Genomic DNA, 23,875 nt, shown 5'->3' with positions numbered 1-23,875 from the left:
GGCTCAAGACCCGGTCACGCCCATAAAGGTGACCTCCCCCCCCCACCATCACTGGGTAGCTCGACTCCTCACCACGTGCCCCAAGCCTCCACAGGCACCATCTTAGGCGTGTAACTCCACTGCCTCTTCTATTGTGAAGGTCCTGCACCTGACAATCGGCCCAGCTGGACTTCAAAACAAAGGTGCCTTGGGCTCGGCGTCCCGCTGACCAGAATCTGTATACATACTGTACAGAGTTTTTTGCACCCTGCAACAATGCCTCCAAAACACAAATCTGATGCAAGTGCTGGTGATACAGCAAAGAAAAGAAAAACCATCAGCATGGAAGATAAAGTAGAAATAATAAAGAGATCAGAGAGGTGAAAATCCATCATCCATTGGAAGAGCATATGGTTACAGCTGGTCAACAATCGCAACAATTTTAAAAGATAAAGGTAGAATAATGGAGCATGTGAAAGGCCATACCCCAATGAATGCTACAATTATTACCAAGCAACGCAGTGGTTTAATTATCGAGATGGAAAGGCTGCTGACAATTTGGATAGAAGACCAAAATCAGCGTAATATACCTATCAGTCTTTCTTTAGTGCAAGAAAAGGCTCAAAGCCTTTTCAATGATTTAAAAGCTACTCATACAGCAAATGAAGGTGATTGCAATGAAGTATTTGTTGCAAGTAAAGGTTGGTTCAATCGCTTTAAAAAAAGAACAAATTTGCATAATATTAAAGTTCAAGGTGAAGCAGCGAGTGCCGATGTCAGTGCTGCAAGTTCTTTTCCCAAGATATTGGAAGATATTATTGACGATGGAGGCTATTTGCCAGAACAAATCTTTACTGTAGACGAAACTGGCTTGTTTTGGAAAAAAATGCCTGAGAGGACATACATTTCGAAAGAGGAAAAAAGTGCACCAGGACATAAGGCATCAAAGGACAGGCTGACTTTATTGCTTGGGGGTAATGCATCTGGGGATTTAAAGCTGAAACCTTTGCTAGTGCATCGCTCCCTAAATCCGAGAGCACTACGCAATGTCACTAAGGGTACGTCTAGACTACATGCCTTTGTTACCAGAGGCATGTAGATTAGGCTACCAGACATAGGAAAATGAAGCGGCGATTTAAATAATCACCGCTTCATTTAAATTTACATGGCTGCCGCGCTGAGCCCACAAACAGCTGATCAGCTGTTTGTCAGCTCAGCGCGATAGTCTGGACGCACAGGTGTCGACATCAAAGGTATTTGTCGACCACCCAGGTAAACCTCATCCCAGGAGGCATACCTGGGTGGTCGACAAATACCTTTGACGTCGACACTTGCGTGTCCAGACTATCGCGCTGAGCCGACAAACAGCTGATCAGCTGTTTGTCGGCTCAGCGCGGCAGCCATGTAAATTTAAATGAAGCGGCGATTATTTAAATCGCCGCTTCATTTTCCTATGTCTGGTAGCTTAATCTACATGCCTCTGGCGACAGAGGCATGTAGCCTAGACGTACCCTAAGGTATCTCTTCCTGTTATTTGGAGGGCAAATTCAAAGGCTTGGGTTACACTTGCTATGTTTGAAGAATGGTTTTCGAACCATTTTGTCCCTGCTTTTGAACATTATTGCTTGGGCAAAAACATTCCTTTCAAAATTCTCCTTCTCCTTGACAATGCCCCTGGACATCCAAACACTTTAGATGACATGCACCCCAATGTAAAGGTGGTATTTCTACCCCCCAGCACCACATCACTAATTCAGCCAATGGATCAGGGAGTCATAGCCTCCTTTAAGGCCTATTATTTAAGGAGGACATTCTCACAAGCTGTCAGGGCTACCCAAAAGGATGAGATGACCTTAAGGGTTTTCTGGAAAAGTTATAACATTTATGATGCCATCAACAATATTGCTGATGCTTGGGATGAAGTGAAAGAGACAAATATGAGAGGGGTTTGGAACAAATTGTGCCCCCAATTCACACAAGAATTTCTGGGGTTTACAGATGATGAAATCGCCGAAACCAGGCAAACTGTGGTTGCTATTGGTAATAAACTGCAGTTGGACATCACTGAAAATGATATCATAGAGTTACTCAACTCCCATGGCAAAGAACTAACCAATGAAGACCTTATGGAACTAGAGCAGCAGATAGAATCTAGAGAAGAAAACCAGGACCTAGAAACTCCACAATTGAAAAATTTTTCTACAAAAGAGTTAGCTGATGCTTTTCATCTTATTGAAGCAGGAATGGCAATGTTAGAGGAGTAAGATCCTGATACAGAGAGGTTCAAAAAAGTTTACCGCACAGTTACCGAAGGTCTGAGATGCTACAGGGCTATTTATGATGAGAAAAAAAAAAAGCTCTAAACAAACCTCCCTTGATGCCTACTTCAAGAAATTGACTCCAGCAGCAGAATCAGACTCTGACTCTCTAATACCAGTCCCATCCTCTCCAACAAGTCCATCATCCTCTACCAAGACTGTTTAAGGTTGTACTGTACAGTACTGTACAGTATTTGAAATGTTTAAGCATTTACATGCACAGTTAAAAATAAAGAATATGTTAAGACAAACATCTGTCCAAGTTGCATTTAAAGTAGAACTCCATGCAATTTTTTTTTTTTTTTTTTTTTTTAGTTTTGGTTAGTTTGGTGTGGGGTTAGAGCCACTTGAGGTTTTTACAGTAAATCTCATTAGAAAGATTTAATCTCATTTCCTGTCCTTGAGACAACAGGAAGTGAGGGGAAATCTACCCCTAGGAAGGGAAATTCACTCCTGTAAGAGTTATCATGGGAAAAAGGTGTCTCCACTGAAGCTTTATCGCCAATCCTTCTTTCCAAGACAACCCAAAATATTCAAAATCCAATTGTCACAGGGACAGAAAGTGATGTGAAATCTTCTGAACAGGGGAACAGACAGCAAAACAAACATTAGAGGGGAGTTAACCCTTCCCTATGCTATCCAAAACTAAAAAAAAATGTTTGGCTAGAGTTTCCCCTACAATATGTACCAGTTCTGACTTACATACAAATTCAACTTAAGAACAAACCTACAGTCCCTATCTTGTACGTAACCCGGGGACTGCCTGTAATAAGAATGTTAAACTTAGGTCAATCAACTAATCGAATAGTCGATGTAATTTGCATTGACTATTTGATTAGTCAATAAGGGCGCCTCTGCCTCTGAAATGTAGCAAGAGCCCTGCTGGTTCTTGCTACATTTCAAAGGCAGAAGTGTCACTAGGAGCGCGGGGCCAGTGGGGGACTCAAACAGTCCCCTGCTAGCCATGCACTTCCCTGACCCCCTGGACTACAGTGTGACCACCTAGACTGCAAGGTCTTGATTTCCTAGCCAGTATTGCTGTCCTTCATCAGGCGGATCAACTCTACCCATGTCTGGGGCAGTCACACTGCGCTGGAGACCAGCCTCTGTCATGCCACTCTCAGCGACCTCTGTTAATAGTTAACCAGTTAGCCAATATAATTTTTATTGTTTAACTGGTTAACTTTTTAAACCAATATTTACATCCCTAGTTTTCTCAATACCTTCCCGCTCACAGTCAAACTCACACCCACCTAGGATCTTCATCTCATTCTCTCTGCTCTTATAAAACTGCCCTTTAAGCCCCTAACAATGTCCTATCTTTCTCATCTCTCCATGAAACTGATCTTCTTGCCAGCCATCATGTCAGCCAAATGGGTCAGTGAACCAGTCTTCCACAGAGATCATAGAATACTAGAACTGGAAGGGACCTCGAGAGATCATCAAGTTTAGTCCCCTGCTCTCATGGCAGGACCAAGCACCGTCTAGATCATCCCTGACAGGTGTCTGTTTAACCTGCTCTTAAATATCTCCAGAGATGGAGATACCACAACCTCCCTAGGCAATTTATTCAAGTGTTAACCACCTGACAGTTAGGAAGTTTTTCCTAATGTCCAACCTAAACCTCCCTTGATGCAGTTTAAGCCCATTGCTTCTTGTCCTATCCTCAGAGGCCAAGGAGAACAATTTTCCCCCTCCTCCCTGTGATACCCTTTAGATACCTGAAAATTGTATCATGTCCCATCTCAGTCTTTTCTTTTCCAAACTAAACAAGCCCAATTCCTTCAGCTTTCCCTCATAGCTCATGTTTTCTAGACTATTAATAATTTTTGTTGCTCTTTTCTGGACTTTCTACAATTTCTCCACATCCTTCTTGAAATGTGGTGCCCAGAACTGGACACAATACTCCAACTGAGGCCTAATCAGCCCAGAGTAGAGTGAAAGAATGACTTCTCGTGTTTTGCTCACAAAACTCCTGTTAATGTATCCCAGAATCATGTTTGCTTTTTTTGCAACTGTGTCACACTGTTGACTCATATTTAGCTTGTAGTCCACTATGACCCTGAGATCCCCTAGATCCCTTTCTGCTGTACTTTTTCTGTTTCATTACATCTCAACCCTAAATTTCCTCTGGGGTGGTGTCAGAAACCATCGAAATCAGTGTATTCACCTTCCGGTCTTCTACCCCACATCTCCTACATAGACCAAGCACTGAATTCCATTGATATCCGTTGTGCCTTAGCATTCTACCTCACCATGTCACTTTCTGTCAATTTCTGAGCATTGTAAGGGCTAATCCCCCTTCTCTAGAGCATTTCCAAATGGGTCTCTGGGTGCATTCATGAATGCTACACCTTCACCAACATGACATCATAGATGGAATCACAACATGCTCTACCTGAGCACCACATTGATCTCCCTACTCATCTCCTGGAACAACATTTGTTGTGTCACAACCTGGCATTACAGCCACACCATCACATCTCAATATGCCATCACCCACGCCACAATTGCAGATGCTACCATGGTCCACGCTGTGCTGCAGACAACACTTCCAAGCATGTCCTTGCACCCATCCCCATGCTAATCACTACTCACCCACATTTGGAATCCATATAGGGACTAGCACTCAAAGAAGAAGTTTACTTACCTATAAACTAGAGGTTCTTCAAAATGCATCGTACCGTCCCTTTGGATTCCAATACCCATCTTCCATCCCCTTGGCTGCAGACTGAACTGCTTAGCAATAAGAGGGATATTGGTGCAGCAGTGACCAGCACAGCCAATTATAGTCTTGGCTACAAACATGGGGGAGATGTACAATGGAAGTGTGAGTCAACTGACATTACTACAACACCTGATTCCACTGCTTGGTGTGCATGGTTCACCCATATTCGGAATCCAAATAGGGACCACATATCTTGAAGAATCTCCACAAACTATATAAACAACATAAAATAAAATAAAATAAAATAAAATAACTACAGACATTTACCATTAGAGGTAAAGCTGTTAAGATACAGCTGATTCTGCAATGAGAACTCTTGGGCCTGTAAATGGAGTCTTTCTAAAGTCTACCCATGCAGGTCTCAAGATGAGGCACAGAATTATATCAGATACATTCATGAACAAGTACATGACCAGGATGCCTGCAATAGCAGAAAACTGGACTTGATGATCCAGTAATATGTCCAATGTCCCTATAGGAAACCTCCAGATCAGAATCAATCTTTAACTAAAAAAGAGAAAATTTCTTACTGGTAACATCCTTTCTGCAGGTAGTGTCTCCCACAATTCTGAATGTCTGGGTTGCTCTCCTTTCTCTGCAACTTCACAGGCAGGCAGATCAGCATTTTGGCACCTCATGCTGTGGCCACACCTGCTCCACTTCCTATTATCACCAGATGAGATCCTGCCACGCTATAAAACTTGCATACCATTACCACCAAATATTCCAGAAAGAAAAAAATCACTATGTAGATTAGACCATTAAAAAAATAGTCCTATGTAAGCAGAAATTCTACTTCATCTCCGACCCTGGGCTCAAAAGCACTATGGGGTTGGCAGAACTGTGATAAGCACTGGTCACAGAAAGGAAATCACTGAACATTTTTTTTGTTTGTTCTGTGGCTCATTGTCTTCCACTATTCCGTACATCTGGAAGTGGTCATCAGTGATCAGATGTTAGGGGGGTTATGAAAACAAGAGCTCATTACATAATAAGTATCTCCGCTTCTTTATCCAATCTTTTGAGGTCAAGAATGGCTCAGATACCCCAGTGCACTTCTAAACAATGAAAAAGATGGAGTACAACCCAGATAACCTATCTACACTCCCATATCCAGAAGAAGAGATATTTAGAAGCCCTCTATACCAACATTCCACACGAAGATGGATTACAGGCCATCAGGAACACCATCCTCGATAACAACACTACCCACCTGATTACAGAGCTCTGCGACTTCGTTCTCACCCACTACTTCCAATTCAGAAACTATTTCTATTTCCAAATCAGTGGCACAGCCATGGGCACTCGCATGGCACCACAATATGCCAACATCTTTATGGCTGACCTTGAACAATGTTTCCTCAGCTCTTGCCCCCTAGCACTCCTAGTTTACTTACGCTACATCAATGACATCTTCATCATATGGACCCACAGTTAAGAGACTCTTGAAGAATTCCACAAGGATTTCAACACCTTCACCCTACTATCAACCTCAGCCTGGACCAGTCCACAAGGTAAATCCACTTCCTGGATACTACAGTACAGTTAAATAATGGAAAAATTTCCACCACCCTTATATCGGAAACCTACCGACCGCTACACTTACCTTCATGCTTCCAGCTTCCATCCTGGACACATTTTCAGTCGATTGTATACAGCCAAGCCCTATGATACAACCAGATTTGCACCGATCCCACAGACAGAGACAGTCACCTACAGGATCTTTACAGAGCATTCCTAAAACTGAAATACCCACCTGGGGAAATGAAAAAACAAATAGAGCCAAAAAAATACCCAGACCCAAAGGAGAAAATAACAGAACTCCTCTTGTTGTTACCTACAGTCCACAACTCAGACCCCTCCAATGCATTATACACAATCTACAACCCATCTTGGAAAATGATCCCTCACTCTCAGAGGCCTTAGGAGAAAAACCTATTCTTGCTTACAGACAACCCCCTAACCTGAAACGTATTCTTTCTGATAACCATACAACCACAACATAAACCTCCAGGAACCCAGCCCTGAAACCAAAAAAGATGCCAACTCTGCCCACATATCTACACTGGCGAATTCATCACTGGATCAAACAATGTAAGCCACAAAATCAAAGGGTCATTTGACTGTACATCCAATAATTTGATCTATGCCATCAAATGCCAGCAGTGCCTCAATGCTATATATATTGGACAAACTGGATTGTCTCTGTGGGAAAGAATCAATGGACACAAATTGGATATACGTAAAGGGAATATACAGAAACCTGTTGGTGAGCATTTCAGCTTCTCTAATCACAGTCTGACAAACCTGCAAGTAGCTGTCTTGTCACAAACCAGCTCTAAAAGCCAAATACACCGAGAAGCGTTGGAATCCCAGTTCATCCACAAATTCAATTCACATGCTAATGGACTCAATTGTCATATGGGCTGGTGGGGACTCTATCTACTTCATAACCACTGAAGGTGCTAACAGCTCCCTGAGTGGTATCCTTCCTGTTTTAGGAATCTATCTATTGACATTGATTTTTATCTGCTTAGGTTTAAGTACCCATTCTCCAGATAGTTAATGATGCTCTGTCTCCCACCTTCCTCCCTGTTTCTTTCTCTCCCCCCTCCCCTTCCCCTCTCCTATTTATTTCGAGTTTTCATATCCCCAACTTATAACTCTGGTAATCTGAAGAAGTGGGCTGTGCCCACGAAAGCTCATGATACCATCTACATGTTTCATTAGTCTATAAAGTGCTACTAGACCATTTGTTGTTTTTTTTCTGTAACAGACTTAACTCTGCTACCCCAGGAAGCTCCTGTGTTATATGGGGTCATTGGAACTTGGTTATTGGATGAAGAACAGATGGACTGGAGCTTTTAGCTCAATAGAGTATCCCTGATTCGCTATCTGAATAATTCCTTTGTCGGCTGTTGACGAAAATCTCCTGGATTTTTTTTCTTTCCCTTTTTTGTTTTTTTTAGCCTTCTTAGTGTTTTATGGGAGCAATGAAGCTCTGCTGTGGTTTTGCTGAGGATGTCTGTGATCTGCCTTTCTCAGGCTCTCAAGCCCTCTCAAGATGTCTCTCCAAATCCTTCCCCATTGTGTCCCATTTCCCAGAGGAAGGAGGGAATTTTTCTCTAACCCTTCCTGGTTAGCTTGTGAGGAAGCAGACTGATTAGAAGCCGTGCTTCTTACCCCAGGACCCTCTTTAAGACTGGGATGGAGGGATTGCAAGGCCCCTGAAGCCTCTCCTCATTGTTTGGCAAAATTCCTCTGGGATTTACTCCTGAATTAAATGGTTGGGGACCTCCTTGCTTTTAAAGCCTTTACTTGCTCTGCACTGGGGGCTCTGGTACATTTTTCCCTGATTGGAGCCATGGCTTCTTAGGTGAAAAGAAAACCCCACCTATAACTTTCTGATTAGGAGCCCGGGGACCTAATGGAATTAGGATTGGTTGGCTGGGTGCAGGCTGGGCATAACTCACTCTCTGGTGAGCCTGGGAAGGCTGCCTTACAAACAGAGCACTTCTTGGATTTAACTCTATCTTTTCGTGGTTGCTCAGCTATACTTACATAGTAGCAGAAAAACCAACAGGGAAATGCTGCAGCGGATGCTCAGAAAGGGTTAAATTACTGGAGGTGTAACTGACCCAGGAAGAAATATGAACGTGGGAGGAGGAGAACACTGCTACCTACTGCCCCAAAACTGGGCAGATAAAGCTCAAATTGAAAGGTAAGAATGAGAGCAAGAGAAACCGACACCAACTGCTGACATGAAGGCAGAGAATCTGGTAGTAAGGAGGAGTAGAGGAGTCTATGTAGCACCAAAATACTGATCTGCCTCCATGAAGCTGCAGAGAGAGGAGGGAGATATCCAGACTTGTGGGAAATGCTGGGCTGCAGAACACATAAGCATACCCAGTACTTGCAAAAAGATACAAGATGACACACGAAAGTGTCATCAGGATGTTCCAAAGATGTATACAGGCAAATTTAATTTATTTAAACACCAGGTGCATTAAGAAAGGACTAGATTCTATAGTATGGAATATATAATTTTAAATACAAAAATTAAGAATATTTGCCCTCCACAATTATGCATTTTAGTCATTTTTTCAGACAGAAAGTGCCCAGCCTCTTTCTATAGATGTTAACTGTGGCATAAAAACATTTAAGAGTCCTAATAAAAAACTACAGAATCACTTTGTGAAAAACTCTGAAAATTAAATTAGCATAAAAACTATTTTGACAACACAAAAAGCCATTAACTCGGCATGCATGGGTGTCTCTAACCTTCCCCAAACAAATTTAGCTCAAAAATTCAGGTGGGGAATGCGCACAGATAAACAGACCAGTAAGATATATAGTATGCATGATAGAAAGTGCCAGTTATGTTTATAGTACCATCCAGTATCTGGAGAGAAACCAGAAGACCTCCTATGAAATCTTTTGGTGTTTCTAACACTGTTGCAAAGCTGCCAGAAATTCTAATGGTATAAACCATTATGGGGAAATGTGAAAACGTGAGAGTTCATACCAAATCAGGGGCACATATGATAAATACATCACAGCATTAGGCATGTTGGATATGAATTTTCAGACTAGCAACCCATATGCATTTACCAAAACTGTCACAAAGTTAGCAAGTTGTCCTGTTTCAGTCTGATTACACAACCAGCTTCACAAAGCAAAAGCATGTACAGCAGGTCACTTTCCCCTTCTCATCTATTTAGATGGATTTTTTTTAAATAATACATGATCGCCAATATTTATAATATGAATAAAATCTGCCCTTCACACAAGCCTAAGCACACGTATTTTAAAATGACTTATTGGATATCTTCATGTTTTGTTTAAGGCATGAACAATGGCATATGAATGGGAACAGCTTCCAGAAAAGCATTATGTCTTTTTGACAAGGCTAGTCCAAGCACATTACACTGAAGGACTAGTTTCAAGCCAGAAATAATAGACTGTTGTAACACAAGAGAGTTTAACAAAATAAGTGAAAACAAAATGGATTATATTCTTTCGTTTTGTTTGTTGTTACTCTCAATGACTGTCTTAAGCACTGGTTGCAGTTTTGTGTTTTACAATCTCTTCCGAGCAACTCTGGATAACATATCTGCTTCCTTTGTTTTGCATTTTTAATACAATGAAACTTTAAAAGTTTTTTTAAATGGCTGCTGCAAAATAAAAAGGTTCCAAAAGTGGCCAGGGACCTGGTCTAATGCACTTTCGAAAGTCCATTATAAAGATGAATATAAAAGCGAATGGTAGGTTTTCTGTAGACCCACAAACCACACTTAGCTATAAGAAACATATTGTGCATAGTTATTTTTTCTTCTTCTTCAGAGAGTGATATGTTTACTAGATCTACATTCTCAGTTTACCAGAGTATGGGGGCTTCTACTTTACTAAAGCCAGGATCCTTTCGCAGTTCCCAATAGGTGTCATTAGAAACCCAGCTCTCTCTTTGATTGGCATCTATAACTTTTCTGCAAAAGCAAAAAAGAGAGACAAAACAAAACCAGATGAAAATTGTCTTAATAAAGATTTACATTAATAGATTGCATATTTTAAAAGGATACCTAGCATAAACATCAGAGATTTAAAAATGAAACAATTTCATAACCTGTGTCTGATTCATAGAAGCCTGCACCCAGGTGAAGCCCTGTTGACTTCCAGTGGACTTTGTGTGTGTGTACTCTAACTACGTAGACCAGATGGCAAGATAAGAAATTAATTTACTTCCATTATTTATGCTGTTTGGTTCCTTTCTGCATTTCAGTCATTTTGTTTAATAAAATTATGCCACAGCCCTTCTTCACTACTAAGGTTAAGGCACATTGGCAGGGTGGTATGAAGATATTTATAAGGCTATTGTCCACGTCTTACTTCTTACTTTGTGGCCTAACAAGTAATATCAGCTTCCTTGTCTGGTTAATCTGCCTCCCTTCACAGCATTAAATTAATTTAAAATATTTTTAAATGGCCTCGGACAGGTGTCACAGCTCTGAAAATATTTCTTGTGATTGGATTGTTTCCATTTTTTCACTTCTTTATTACACTACTCTGGACTTGCTATTTGAGAGGCAGATGCCCTGTCTGTTCTCTTTATGTTGATGGCTACATATAAACAAATTATAGATTTATTAAAAAAATCACTTTACTCACTTAAAAAATTTTGGTGTGTATTCAATGTTGTTCTCTTCCATGTACCGTCTTCTACTTCTCTGGAGTTCCTCTATTCTTTGCTTTTCTGCTGATGCTGCTTCTACATTTCCTTCTTCCAAAAGTCTGTACATATAACAATGGATCTTTCAGTAAATATACAACAACATCTTCTATAAAAATATATTCTGTAAAAACATTGCTAGAAAAAAGAAATATTCATCACAAAAAAACAAGGCCAGAAGCCTTGAAAAGTGCTTTGTCCTTGAAAAGGACTACTGAGTTCCATATACCTACTTTAAGGCCAGAGTCCATTAAAAAGGAAATACTATAATCATTCAATTTATACTTCTGAGTCTGAAATACAGTTTTAGTCTTATGTATATTTTCAGCTCATAAGAGCAAGCTGCCTACTCTCTGCATAAACAGTGTAGGATCCTTCCATAGCATGCAAGAGAAAGCTAAGATAACAAGAATGGCTGACATGTTGGTTTGCCAGCTATACCTGCCTAACCTATAGCAAGCACGTGCACCTTGCCAGTCAAATTATACTGCTAACAGCAAGCACAACCTCTAGATAAACTTTTATTTGTGGGAGTAGAAAAGGACACTCCAGAGCATATATTTCCTGGAATTTTCTAGAATTCTGCCTTTGCCAGAAGAATTCTCATACCACCAGGACATCTGTATGCTTCCCTTTCCTGAGCTGGAGAAGCCACGGTTTTTACTGTAATATTTAATATTTTCTTTTCTAACGCCTAACGTATATCATAGTGCAGATCTTGGCAAAATTAAATGGTGGGATTTAAATTTGCCATAAAATAATCATAAATATTAAACATAAAAATGAGCTTTCTTGCCTCTGATCTGGCCTGAATCGTGCATCTGTTGTTGGAAGAATATCTTTCAATACAGGATCTAACTCATTGAGTTCAATAGCAAACCTTGTAAAGCCATAATAACGTTCATAGTTGGTTGGCATGGATCCTGTATAAACATATTTGAGAAGCAAAAATTCTTATTTTATTATTTTATAAGCACATACACAGAGTGCAATGAATTTATAAAGCTATAACAGCCAATAAAATATCGATACATTACAATTCCTTTTTTATACAATTTTAAAATGTATCAAATATTATTTTCTAGGTAGACCATCTTTAATTTAATATTAATGTATTCTACAATAGAGTTATCAATAGAGTTATTTACACAACAGATCAAGACTTTTTAAATCTCTCTTTTGGGAAATATCTGAAATATTCCTTTCAAGTTAAAAATAAACCACTCTACTCAAAAAAGAAAATGTTTGGGGTTTTCTACCAAATGTTGGTATCCAAACAGGTTCATAGCATGTGATTCACTGTTGCCCTGATTTTCCTATCCACCAGTGCAAAATGGGTGTAAAATGTCATCAAATTAGAACAGAAACACCCACTTTGCTCTAGAGTAACGAGGTGAATAGTAATGATCACTTGGATTCACATTTTCTCTTTAAACAAGTAACCAATTTTTAGGAAACTTATGTCAATGGAAACCACAAGTGCTCCTTATCATTGAAAACCAGACAATTAAGGCAATATGGATTGACATAATCAAATTGTTTCTCCTTTCATTTATGCTGGTTTTATAAAAAATGTAATTCTGTTTAATCTGACAGAGATACCCTGATCTGCGCTGGTGTGAAAGGAGGATAATGCTAAAATATACATTTTGCTTATTCCAAAATCCAATTATTTTCTTTATTGCTTCAGATAATGTTCCCAACATGATAAATTAATTTAGGAATTAATATGCAGGAATTAATTTTAACCTCAAATTTTGAGCAAAATATAAAAAATGACTGAGATGAAGTATACACATTTTTTAGATACTTTTACATTCAATAATAAAATATACTGCTACACCTTTCTCGCTATTTAGTTTATTGTGTATTTTGTTTCTCCATTTGTATATTAAAAAGGTGGCTAAAAGCAGCTTTACATATTTCCAGTAAGACTATAGACACCAGAAGGATTTCACTTGACCAGAATTTTCTCACCTGGCCTCCATATACATTTTGCTGAAGGTGCAATCCCACAGTATAGTCCCTCATGCCACTTTCCAAAGAGGCGATGCACCACCTTTCCTTCTTGGTCCATGACAACCCCTTGAACTTCATTTACATTTGAATTCCAATAATTTACCTGGAAATGTACCAAAGTGAAGAAAGTAAACAAAGTTGATTTCCTTGTCACACTGTATACTACAAAACCCCACTACATACTTCCTTTAAATACCGTGACAAATAAAAATCACTTGCAGCTAGATTTCCAACAAAGAAAAATTAGAGGCTATTTATTTCTTGAAATGTAAGATATGCATAAGGATGTGACATCTTTGTAATTCTACTACAAAAATCTCAGCAACTCTATATAGACTTAACTAATCTACCAAACGTCTACCCTATTTACATGATAAAGTCTTAATGGGTGGTGACTTGGCCATTATTTTCCATTTTATACTATTGTGCACATTGCTGGCATTTCACAAATTAGAATTTCATCCAAATGAATATTAGTTACATTCAAACCCAAAAGAAAATGGCAGCCTGGAACAACATAATATGCTAAGCCTTTGTGTCCATCTCTAAAAATAACTAGGGAAAACTTACCATGTAACTTACCTCAACATCTCTTAAACAAGTGGATTACAATGAAAAATGTTTGGACCACAATATTTTATAGATAGGAAAACAACAGAATCATAGATGTATATGACTAAAAGGGACCTTAATCGCAAGGATGTGAATGATTAACCAGTAAGCATCACCCCATATGGATTATACTTACTGGATACGGTTAACCAAAGAGGGCTGGAGCAGTTCCTGCCCAACACGGGCAGGAGACTTGCTCCAGCCCAGTGGGGCCTGCCATGGGTGGGGGAGGCTCCAGCACAGACAGAGCCACCCCTGCCTACAGCAGGCCTGGCCAGGTGCCTTGCAGGCAGGGGTGCTCCAGCCCAGCCAGAGCATGGTGAGGGAGTCACTCCAGCTCCCCACACGTCCCTGTTTAAGCAGCTAACTGATTAAATGGAATTTTACATCCCTACTCAATAGATCATCTAATCCAATCATCCAATCTCCAGTACTCCAGGCAGGACTAAGTAATAAAGTAACAAATGCTTCTGCATGAGAATCCATACATATTGCAAATGTTTCTTATCTGCCCCTGATGGGTAGTTCCAGATTTTGCATCAGACTTCTTTTTTTTTTTTTTTCAAAATCTATTGCCAATCCTCATAATGGTTGTGATTTAAAATGAAAAAATCAGAATACTGGATGCATCAACATAAATAGGTTTACTGATCACCTCTGATGACAATAGCAGTTTGGTTGTTTGTATAGGGATTCAAGCTCATGTAATTATCTGAGCACACTGGTAATATAAAGTCTCTTCATCTGTCAGATCCTTACTCCATTGTGTAGTAGGAAAAGGCACCCCGCCAAAGTAAAAAAAAAAATCAAATGTATAATTTTTTTTCCTCTTCCCAAATACCTAAGTTGCTGCCACTGCCACTCTCCAGTACTGAAGAATTCTTTGCCCTGATCCTGTCAACTCAATGTGGGGGAACTACCTTCACCCCATCGCATCCTCTATTTCCTTTGCCCTCCTTTTCTTTTCTTCCTTTCCTTGGGAATATCTATTCCCTTCCCTTTGATCTTTAAACAACCTTATTCCAAAGTACTGAACAAATGCAGACCCTAGGCAAGCTATAATGCACTAGTGCAGCAACTACAGTGGGTCTTTTGACATGAAATGTTGATAGGAATGCCACTGATGATAAACTCATCACTTTAATTATTTTTACAAAAAAAAATCAGTTCTAACAGATCTATCTGGCTGTTTTTATATGAGACTGTCATCAAGATATGTGAATATAATAAAGCAGAACACCATTATTCTAACAAGATAAGAAACTGAAGACCAAATTCTGATCATGGTTAGAACAGTCTAACATCAGAGTAACTGCTCTGAAGGACAGAGTTGCTTCTGGTTTTCACTCATGTAATAGAGCAGAATATCCATTTGCTTTTTAAAATAAAAAAAAAAACAGTAATTTATTGTCAGTGCTGCTGGCATCAAATGGTCTGGCTCATCAGCCACAGAGACATGTGAATAGTGGCAGACATCTCAGGACACAACTTAGGCAGAGTTTCATTGTTGGGCTTCTTACCTGGCAAGATGGTGGTGATGACACAGAACAGGGAAGAAGGAATTTAGGGAAACAGTAGAAGACTGAGGAAAGCGAAGCCAGATCTAGGCTAAGTAAAGTAGTTCTTACTTTTTGTCATATATTGCCATATATTTTGTCATATATTGTATGACAGATTATAAGTTACCTTGACAAATGTGAGCTTGCAAATACAAACACTACTTTTTGTGTTTCTGATTGTTATTTCTCCGTAATGCTCAATCCATCTTCTTCCACTAAGGATGTTGTGTATGCAGGTGGTGACTTTGTTCCACACATAGTAATCTCCATACCTGGGAAAAAAGTTAGTAAATAATTGGTAAAGAAGTGAAAACCAGTCAGATAATCAAATATACAAAATAACGACAACCCTCACAAATATTTGAATCAATAGTCTGGCACATTAAAAGTATGGCTTCCATATTATTATTCCCCATCATTAATTCTAAATTATTCTATGGGAGTGAAATTCTCTCCATTATAGAAGACTCACAAGAGACCCCAGGAACCACCAAAGTCCTGCACATTAAAGTCTCAATCCTGTAGTCCTGAACACTTTGGCCCTGATCAGCGACTTCAGTAGGATTAAAGTTCAGCATGAGCTATAGCACTGTGGTGGACTGGGGCTCTGGTTACCATGAATGCAACAGGAACTAATACAAGTAAAATAGTTCTGAAATAGAAAGAATAGAGAAGAAGTGGGGATCAATAACTCAGTTGCATATTGTCCCCTTTCCTGAAAATTCCTCTGTGGCAACTCTATACAGCCGGAGCTTCCCCGGTCCTTGCAGGAGAAGGGGGGAGAGATAGAGCCAGGGAGCAAATGCTATACATGGCAAACTCCCCTCCTAACCTGTCAGATAACCAGGCCAATAGATATATGCAGACGGCAATGTTGTTCTTTCAGCATTAACTACCACTTTGTGACAAGACCCAGCACCTACAGAAGCTGTACTGCCAGGGGCAGAGCACACATGCACCCCAAGATCTGAAGATTCATAGGTTTTGTAGGTTTGGGAGGCCATAAACCTCTCCTTATGTGACCAAATCCCTACTCCCTTCCCTCAGGGCTCCATCTGAAGGAAGCCATGTGGCTCTGTCTATATCACAGAAGATTTGGAAACATTTTCCTGGTTCAGATGAGCCCAGCGTCAGCAGCATTGAGAGCCTATTTCAGACAGAGCAGCACCTGCCATTAGAGTGGTATTGAACAGACTTGCTCTGGGCAGCCCATCATTCTAACAACTGGGTATGGAGCTGTGCCTCCTCACATACACTCATTCTCCTTTACCAGTGAGATGCTCTGGGAGAGGAGACGCAATCTCCAGAGCCCTGCAAATCCACAGATATCTGTTTTATATCCAGGAGTATCTGCACCTGCGGATGTCGATATGGATATCTGCAGCTCATTTTTGTGGATACAGATATAGATATAAATTTTGTATTTACACAGGGCTCAAGCAATCTCCCCTGGTTTTCCCTTCAAGTGCCTGACTGAGCCTTCAGGCTCCAGAAAGGCTTCATTATCCCATCCCATAGTGGGAGACTGGAGCAAGGAGCTTACATCCCACCTACTGCTAATCACTGGGAACTCTACACCCCCCAGCACAATCCATGGAGCCCTCCAGAAGGAAGAGCATCTATGGAGATTTAAAAAACAACCAAATAAAAAAAATTCCACAGCCCAAGGAAAGAAGACAATAGCTTACTTTGGAAAAGTCACATTCAGTGTTCCAACTGGCAGGATCTCCATTGATTTCCCCCAGAACTTATTTTTCCATCTGATATCTAAATGATAATACAGCGAAATATTTAGAAAATCACAAAAGACCAAAATATTATCTTTTCAGTGATCTATGCCACTAAATGGCATACCAGATGATCTATGCCAGACTGCCTGTTTCGAACAGAACATTAACCTGCTTTGAAGACAGAAAAAAGGTTATACCGGAAGGACAACCTTATGTCAGAGAGGCTAACGTACCCCTTGTCATTCTGCTAATCTCCTAACAGATAATAGTGTGTTCTGTATAAAGCTTTTAAATAAAGACAGCAGAAAAAATGTACTGCAAGTCTCACTGGCAATGGGATAAAATACAACATCGGCTTGTTCCTTACAGTTTAAAATTGAAACACTTTAAAGTAACAGTCAGCACTAACTTTATATAATACTATATAGTAAACTAATCTCTTAGATAAATTCCAGAGAGCTACAATCCTAATCAAATGATTTTTGAGAACATAAACTTTTTATTTTGATTAAAAACTTGATCTTTAGGCTTTTGAATTAAAATATATACCTTGCCAAAACACAAAATTCGTTGATTCACAGTGACAGGCAGAAATGGGTGGATGGTGGCTAACCTGAAAAAAAAAAATTACGGTGGCGAGGAGTTGTTTAACACAAAATAAGTCTTTCATTTTTAAAAATCAGTGCAATTAACAATTACCTCAAGCTAAGAACTATTCAATTATATATATTACAAGAAACAAACAAAACAAAAAGCCTCAGCATGTTTAACATGTAACAGACTTTATTTTATAGCCTCATAGATTAAAGGATATATTTTATATAATTTTAATCATTTATACATTTTTTTCCTGGATTTAATAACTTTCACTTCAAATTTTCATGTTTCTCTTTACTCTAGTGTGAATGCAATATCCTAACTGTAAAGAAAAGTCACTCTACTGTCCAAAGAAATGAAGATTTACATAGAAACAAGTTTTACCTGCTCTGAGAAAAATCGAAATCCTTTGTCTTCCCTTATACATTCATAGGTCTCACCAAGCACTGGATTGAATGGCTTGCTTCCTGCTCTGTAATAAGTGGAGGCATACCCTGAAGCTGCAAAGGCAGCTATGAGAACCTGTTAGAACACACAAAAACAGCTGAAGATTCCTCAGCGTGCTCCCTCATCATTGTCAATTGTGTGTGCAGCAGACGAATAAATGTATTATTTAAAAACATTTGATTGCTTTTTTGTTCATTCAGTATTTGAAGGGCTACATATTAACAGAAAACTATCAATGTCTTACAAAGTAATGAACAGAAAGTAAAGCCTGCAGTATCTGTTTTTTTATGTGTCTGAATAATACACAAACTTACCAGCTGCACATTGCCATAGCCTTTGGGCATACAGAAAAACATAGAACAGTACAATAAGATCTTGCTAATCCAGACAGCCTATAAATCACAAACAAAAACCTATGATCTCTCACCATTCCCCAGCAGAGGTTTAGTGGCAGAGGTTGTATTAGCTGACGTCTCACAATATTAAGTATTACTTTTACAAAATATACTACAGAACATTACTATTTGCTTTGAAGTGCCATTAAAGAATAACTGGTAATGGTTTCACAGCTGAAGTTGGACTGCTGTTTTCATTTAGAGAAGGATTAAGATCCCTTTATTTCATCCTTTAAATTCAGATTAAATTTTGTCTCCAAATTTTGATTCATAATTCTTCAGAGGACAACTTAATTTGCCATGTAATATTTGTGGATATTTAATAGCTTTACAATTGTGGCCAGATTTTCAAAATTCCTTGGAGCTAAACAACCACAGTACCCACAAACTTCTCGCTATATAGATTGGACTATGGTGCAATGCGCACCAAAGTGCCACTCTGTAACTCCCTTGTGTGGACGCTGCAGACATGAACTAAAAGCTTCTTGGCTTAAGATTTAGGTTAATACAAACTAGGAACATTTTAGTTTGGACCCACAGCAGCTCTGTGATGGAGTTACAGGGTAGCAGTTTGGTGTGCACTGTGAGATAGCATAGACATGCCTTTAATCACACAGGGCTATGTTCTCAAGTCTGTTATAGCGATTTTTGGCCACCCAGGTACAGGTCTACCAATGGGGAAGGTGGAGGGCAGCTGCCCTCAGGCCTGTTGACTTAAAAGGATCTGGAGCCGCTGACTGTCACCACTACAGTGACAATGGCAGTGGTTGGTCCTGGACCCTTTAAACTGCTGCTGGAGTTCTGGCTGGTGCATGCCTGACAGCACTGAAGGGCTGGTGGGGGGAACCTAGCCCCCAGCTCTGTCCACCTTGCCAGAGTCCCCGCCCTCCCAGGTGCCTGGAGCTATCCCCCACCTCGCTCAAGACCAGGCAAAGTCTATTGGCCGCCCTGACCAAGCAATAAAACATGGCCATAGTTTAGCCATAACTGACAGAAAGAGACTCTCACACAGAGGCACTATCTGTTGGCATAAAGCTGGCAGAAGTGGTGGAGCTACCGCCATCACAAAATATCCCTGCACAGCTGGGAGAAAAGAGAGGGGTATTTCCATGATGCAGCAAAGTGGAGCGTTGCTGTGTCTTCACGTCTCTAAGGCTATGTCTAGACTGCAAGCCTCTTTCGAAAGAGGCTTTTTCGAAAGATACTTTTGAAAAAGCCTCTTTCGAAAAAGAGCGTCTAGACTGCAAGCGGAACTCTCGAAAAAGCAAGCCGCTTTTTCGAAAGGCAGTCTGGATGCTCTCTTTTGAAAAACCCCTGTTTGCATTCAAGAACGCCTTTTTTCGAAAGAGCACTTTCGAAAAAAGGTGTTCTTCCTCGTAAAATGAGGTTTACCACCGTCAAAAGAAAAGCCGCGTTCTTTCGATTTAATTTCGAAAGAACGCGGCTGCAGTCTAGACGCAGGTGAAGTTTTTTCGGAAAAAGGCTACTTTTTCGGAAAAAACCCCTGAGTCTGGACACAGCCTAAGGGTATGCCTACACTGCAATGAAACGACTGCTGCTGGCTTGTGTCAGCTGACTCGGCTTCACAGGGCTCAGACTGCAAGGCTATAAAACTGCAGTGTAGATGTCAGGGCTCAGGTTGGAGCCTGGGCTCCAGGACCCTGCGATGCGGGATTGCCCGAGTCTGATCTCCATCCTGTATAATCTACACTCCAATTGTACAGTCTTGCTGCCTGAGCCCTGTGAGACCGAGTCAGCTGATGCAGGCCAGCCATGAGTGCTTTATTGCAAAGGATGGGCATACCCTGCGCAACCTTGTACCAGTTAGAGCTACTGCTCAGCAGCAATAACTTGGGCCATGGTTGGGCAAAATATGGCCACAGGCCAGTTCTGGCCCACCACCAGCCTGCGGCCCAGCAGGAACCTCGGGCAGGCTCCCTGCTTGCCACATCCTTGGACAGTGCTCAAAGTGTTACAACCCCCTCCTTCACCAAAACTCCCTCCCAGATCCCGCACTCCCTTCTGCACCCCAGTCCTCTACCCCAAGTTCTCTTCTGTACTCATCCTCCATCCCAGACCCCACACCTCCTCCATTAATATCACAGAAGAGTGCAGCCCTTAACCACTTACCAAATTCTTGGAGTGTCCCCCCCTCCCCATGAAAAATTATTGCCCATCATGGCTTAGGCTGTGGTCAGGTGGTGCTGGTTTAGAGAGTTGCAATTACCTTCACTTTCATGCCTGAGTTCTGCTCAGGGTTGGTGGACAGTCTGGCCCATAAAGAGAGATTTTCCTCATTCAGGATAAACTGAGTTTGCCAAATTCAGCCCACAGAACCATCAAATTCTATCAGCCACTTCTAATTTTGGCTGTTGCCAGGCTGCCTCATCAGCAGGAAATGAACAGCTAAGTAATTAGCCCTCTCAGTAGAGCCCTGCAAATCCATGTGTATCCGCTTTATATCTACGGGTATCCACATCTGCCAATGCAGATATCCGTGGCTGGTTTTTGCGCGTATGTATGCAGGTACAGATACTCTATCTGTGCAGGTCTCTACCCATCTATACTCAACTTAACAGTTCTCATTCAACCCCTGCTACCTTTCCTCAACCAACCACTGCCCATGTATCTCCACCCTCATGCTCTCTCAGTTTCTGGTACACATTCTCTGGAATTACTGAAAATCTAACTGAATTCCCTCTGTCATCTCCAGTTGGCACCTGAGCAAAGTATCACTTTGACTGGTTCATTAATGTGAATCCCTTCAAAATTGATTCTATGCACTTACCAAAGGAGCAAAGAAGATACAGTGCAAATTTGATCTCTGACGAGGGTTAATGTTGCAAAGGGGGCAACAGGAATTACTGAATAGGTCTCAGATAAATTCTGGATCATTGAAGTATGCTTGTTTATGACACCAGAATTCCCACCAGAGACCAGCAAGAACTGGATTTTTGTATCTGACACAAAATTGTTTTCCTTTATGGTCATCTTCTTTTGCCTTTCTTCTGAGATGAGATCTTCTACCTGATGGTGTTTGTTCTCAGACCAAGCCACTTGGTTTATCATAAATTTTGCAACTTTAATTTGCCCTCTTTGTACACGTGTTATTACATAGTTTTTAATAACATTATCATATACCATTGTTTTCCTCGGGATCCCTGCCTTATTCAGTGTACAGTGAATGGACGATGCTTGCATAGGACTTGTCTTCACTACACAGTTAACTTAGGCTTTGAACCTAATCCACTTCCTATCCATACACAAAACCTTCTCACTGAAGTCTGGTGGCACTTTAAAGCCAGCATAGCTGGCCTGACTGTGGCACAGCCTAGGACTTGGATGCATCTTTCACTTGGGCTGTTAAACCACTCAGATTAAAGGTCTTTTGATCCACTGTAAAACACTCTGTCACTTGAGCTAATTGAATAAATGAGGGCAACAGTCAATTTCACGGTATTTGCTGACAGCTCAAGCAAACTAAAGACAAATGTATAATCCCCATTGCCTATTGTACCAACAGCAAATTACTTAGCTGTCACTATGAAGCTCAAGAAAATATCTTATACAAATGACAAATACCCTCAACACTGATAAACCAAGGCAGAAAACTGCATAGTCCGGGATTTTTAAATGAAATCATATGGTCACCAATCCTAGGAACTGAGATCAAATCCCATATGAACTGTAATTATAGGAAATGGGGTTGGAGTGATGAGAAATGCCTAATCCAGCCAGGTACTAGACCATTCTGAGGTTTCAGATCATAACTAGAATTGTATCCTGAAATGATATGGCAGTTCAAGCAGAGCATGGAGCCCTGGGATAGTGTTTCATCTGTGAGAAAATGTGCAGCCACACACTACAACTGCTATAACTTCCGAGGAGTATTCAAGAATTGCCCCAAGCAGACAGTCTAGCCTGCATTTGTGGCAAAGGCATGAAAAAGTCTATCAAGGTCCACATCAGAAAGAAAAGGCTACAAACTACTAATCATCTGTGAAGAAAAAAAATGGTATTCTGAGCTAACAAGGTTACCTGGTAATTCAGAAGCAATAAGATATTTTAAATGACAGAGAGATCACTGACAGCTCTTTGATTAAGGACAAACACATGCTCTCAACGGAGGAAGCAGACGACCCCCACCAAGTAGGTGTTTTTTCTCACTAACCGAGTCTCGACCAGTGCATTGTCACTTCAGCCTCTCTTCATCCAGAAATCAGAAAGCCAAGAGACTGCAGATGAATATTTGAGACAGAGATCAACATCATCTGCATGCTCATGGCATTGCAGTTCCAAAAGTCTCATTATTTCCCTTAGTAATCTCACATACACAATGAGCCTGGTGAATGACAAAATGGAACCCTGTGCAGGACTCTACACAAGACTCCCTGGGGAAGATGAGAAAAAAGTAAGCTTTTGCATATGCAAAGTTGTGCTATACCAAATTTATTACCATGCGTTCATATGGATCATCAGTTTCAGCAGCTTTGTCCAGGAGTTCACTGTATTCCAATTCTTCACAAAGGTGTTGTAAAGTATTAAGAGGTTCATTTAGCTCAACTGGCATGGAGACTTTGGAGAGATCTTTACCAATATTATTTCTCAAAATATTCCACAGATTGATATTACTGGTATCAGGACAGGGAGCTGGGAGACAAATTCGGCGTCCATTTCTGAATGCACCTCCTGCTAGCTCACCATTAAGAACTGCAGGGAAAAGAATATATTATTGTATTGAAATCTCTCCTTTAAAAAATAACAATGTTAATGTTCACTCATGGAACCAAATTCACCACTGGAATTGCACTAAAGATGCAATTCCATTGATTTCAGCTGAGTTTTGCCTGACTTCACCTGCAGTAAATTTGGCTCATGATCTGAAAACAATGCAATTTTCTAAAGCATTTTAAAAACACAGTATATACTTTGCCGGAAAACGTTGTCTGCAACACTGGTATTGTCCTCAGATATGTTATCACTCACATCACTGATGTAGGATTCGTCATCAGAAGCCTAAAGAATAAAAATTTAAAAATTAGTCAACGAACTCCAGGAGATCAACTGTACAGTAAAAACACAACAAAATTAAGCAAAACAAATTTTCAAAGAAACCATGTTTAGCCTGGAAGAGCTCAAACTAGATCTACCAAGTTTGTTTCAGTGTTCGTGTGCAAAGAACCGATGCCCTAATAGCACCAAGAGAAATTTTATGTTCACTGCATATTCCTGAATTAAGTGCTATGGAGTCATTTGTGACTCTAG

At 40.4% G+C, this 23,875-nt stretch overlaps 1 protein-coding gene across 6 annotated transcripts in view; it reads right to left on the bottom strand.

The window, feature by feature from the left end:
* Window positions 1–2,306: 2,306 nt before the first annotated feature.
* The window catches only part of OSBPL6 (oxysterol binding protein like 6), a 177,847-nt gene continuing 156,278 nt past the window's right edge, over window positions 2,307–23,875 (bottom strand). For all 6 annotated transcript variants that reach the window (XM_025182804.3, XM_006119448.5, XM_014571709.4 and 3 more), the window contains 10 exons: window positions 23,539–23,626; window positions 23,067–23,320; window positions 18,153–18,290; window positions 17,721–17,784; window positions 17,130–17,208; window positions 15,569–15,713; window positions 13,229–13,373; window positions 12,048–12,174; window positions 11,191–11,313; window positions 2,307–10,511 (listed from right to left, as the gene is read on the bottom strand). In XM_025182804.3, coding sequence (XP_025038589.2) covers window positions 10,403–10,511; window positions 11,191–11,313; window positions 12,048–12,174; window positions 13,229–13,373; window positions 15,569–15,713; window positions 17,130–17,208; window positions 17,721–17,784; window positions 18,153–18,290; window positions 23,067–23,320; window positions 23,539–23,626 — 1,272 coding nt within the window. In that variant the 3' untranslated portion in view covers window positions 2,307–10,402. The remainder of the gene's footprint in view (window positions 10,512–11,190; window positions 11,314–12,047; window positions 12,175–13,228; window positions 13,374–15,568; window positions 15,714–17,129; window positions 17,209–17,720; window positions 17,785–18,152; window positions 18,291–23,066; window positions 23,321–23,538; window positions 23,627–23,875) is intronic.

This window comes from Pelodiscus sinensis, chromosome 7, assembly GCF_052426305.1.
Source record: "Pelodiscus sinensis isolate ZL-2025 chromosome 7, ASM5242630v1, whole genome shotgun sequence".
Taxonomy (NCBI): domain Eukaryota; kingdom Metazoa; phylum Chordata; order Testudines; family Trionychidae; genus Pelodiscus; species Pelodiscus sinensis.
Note: the sequence above shows the minus strand (reverse complement) of the source record. Positions and strands in the feature narration are given on the sequence as shown.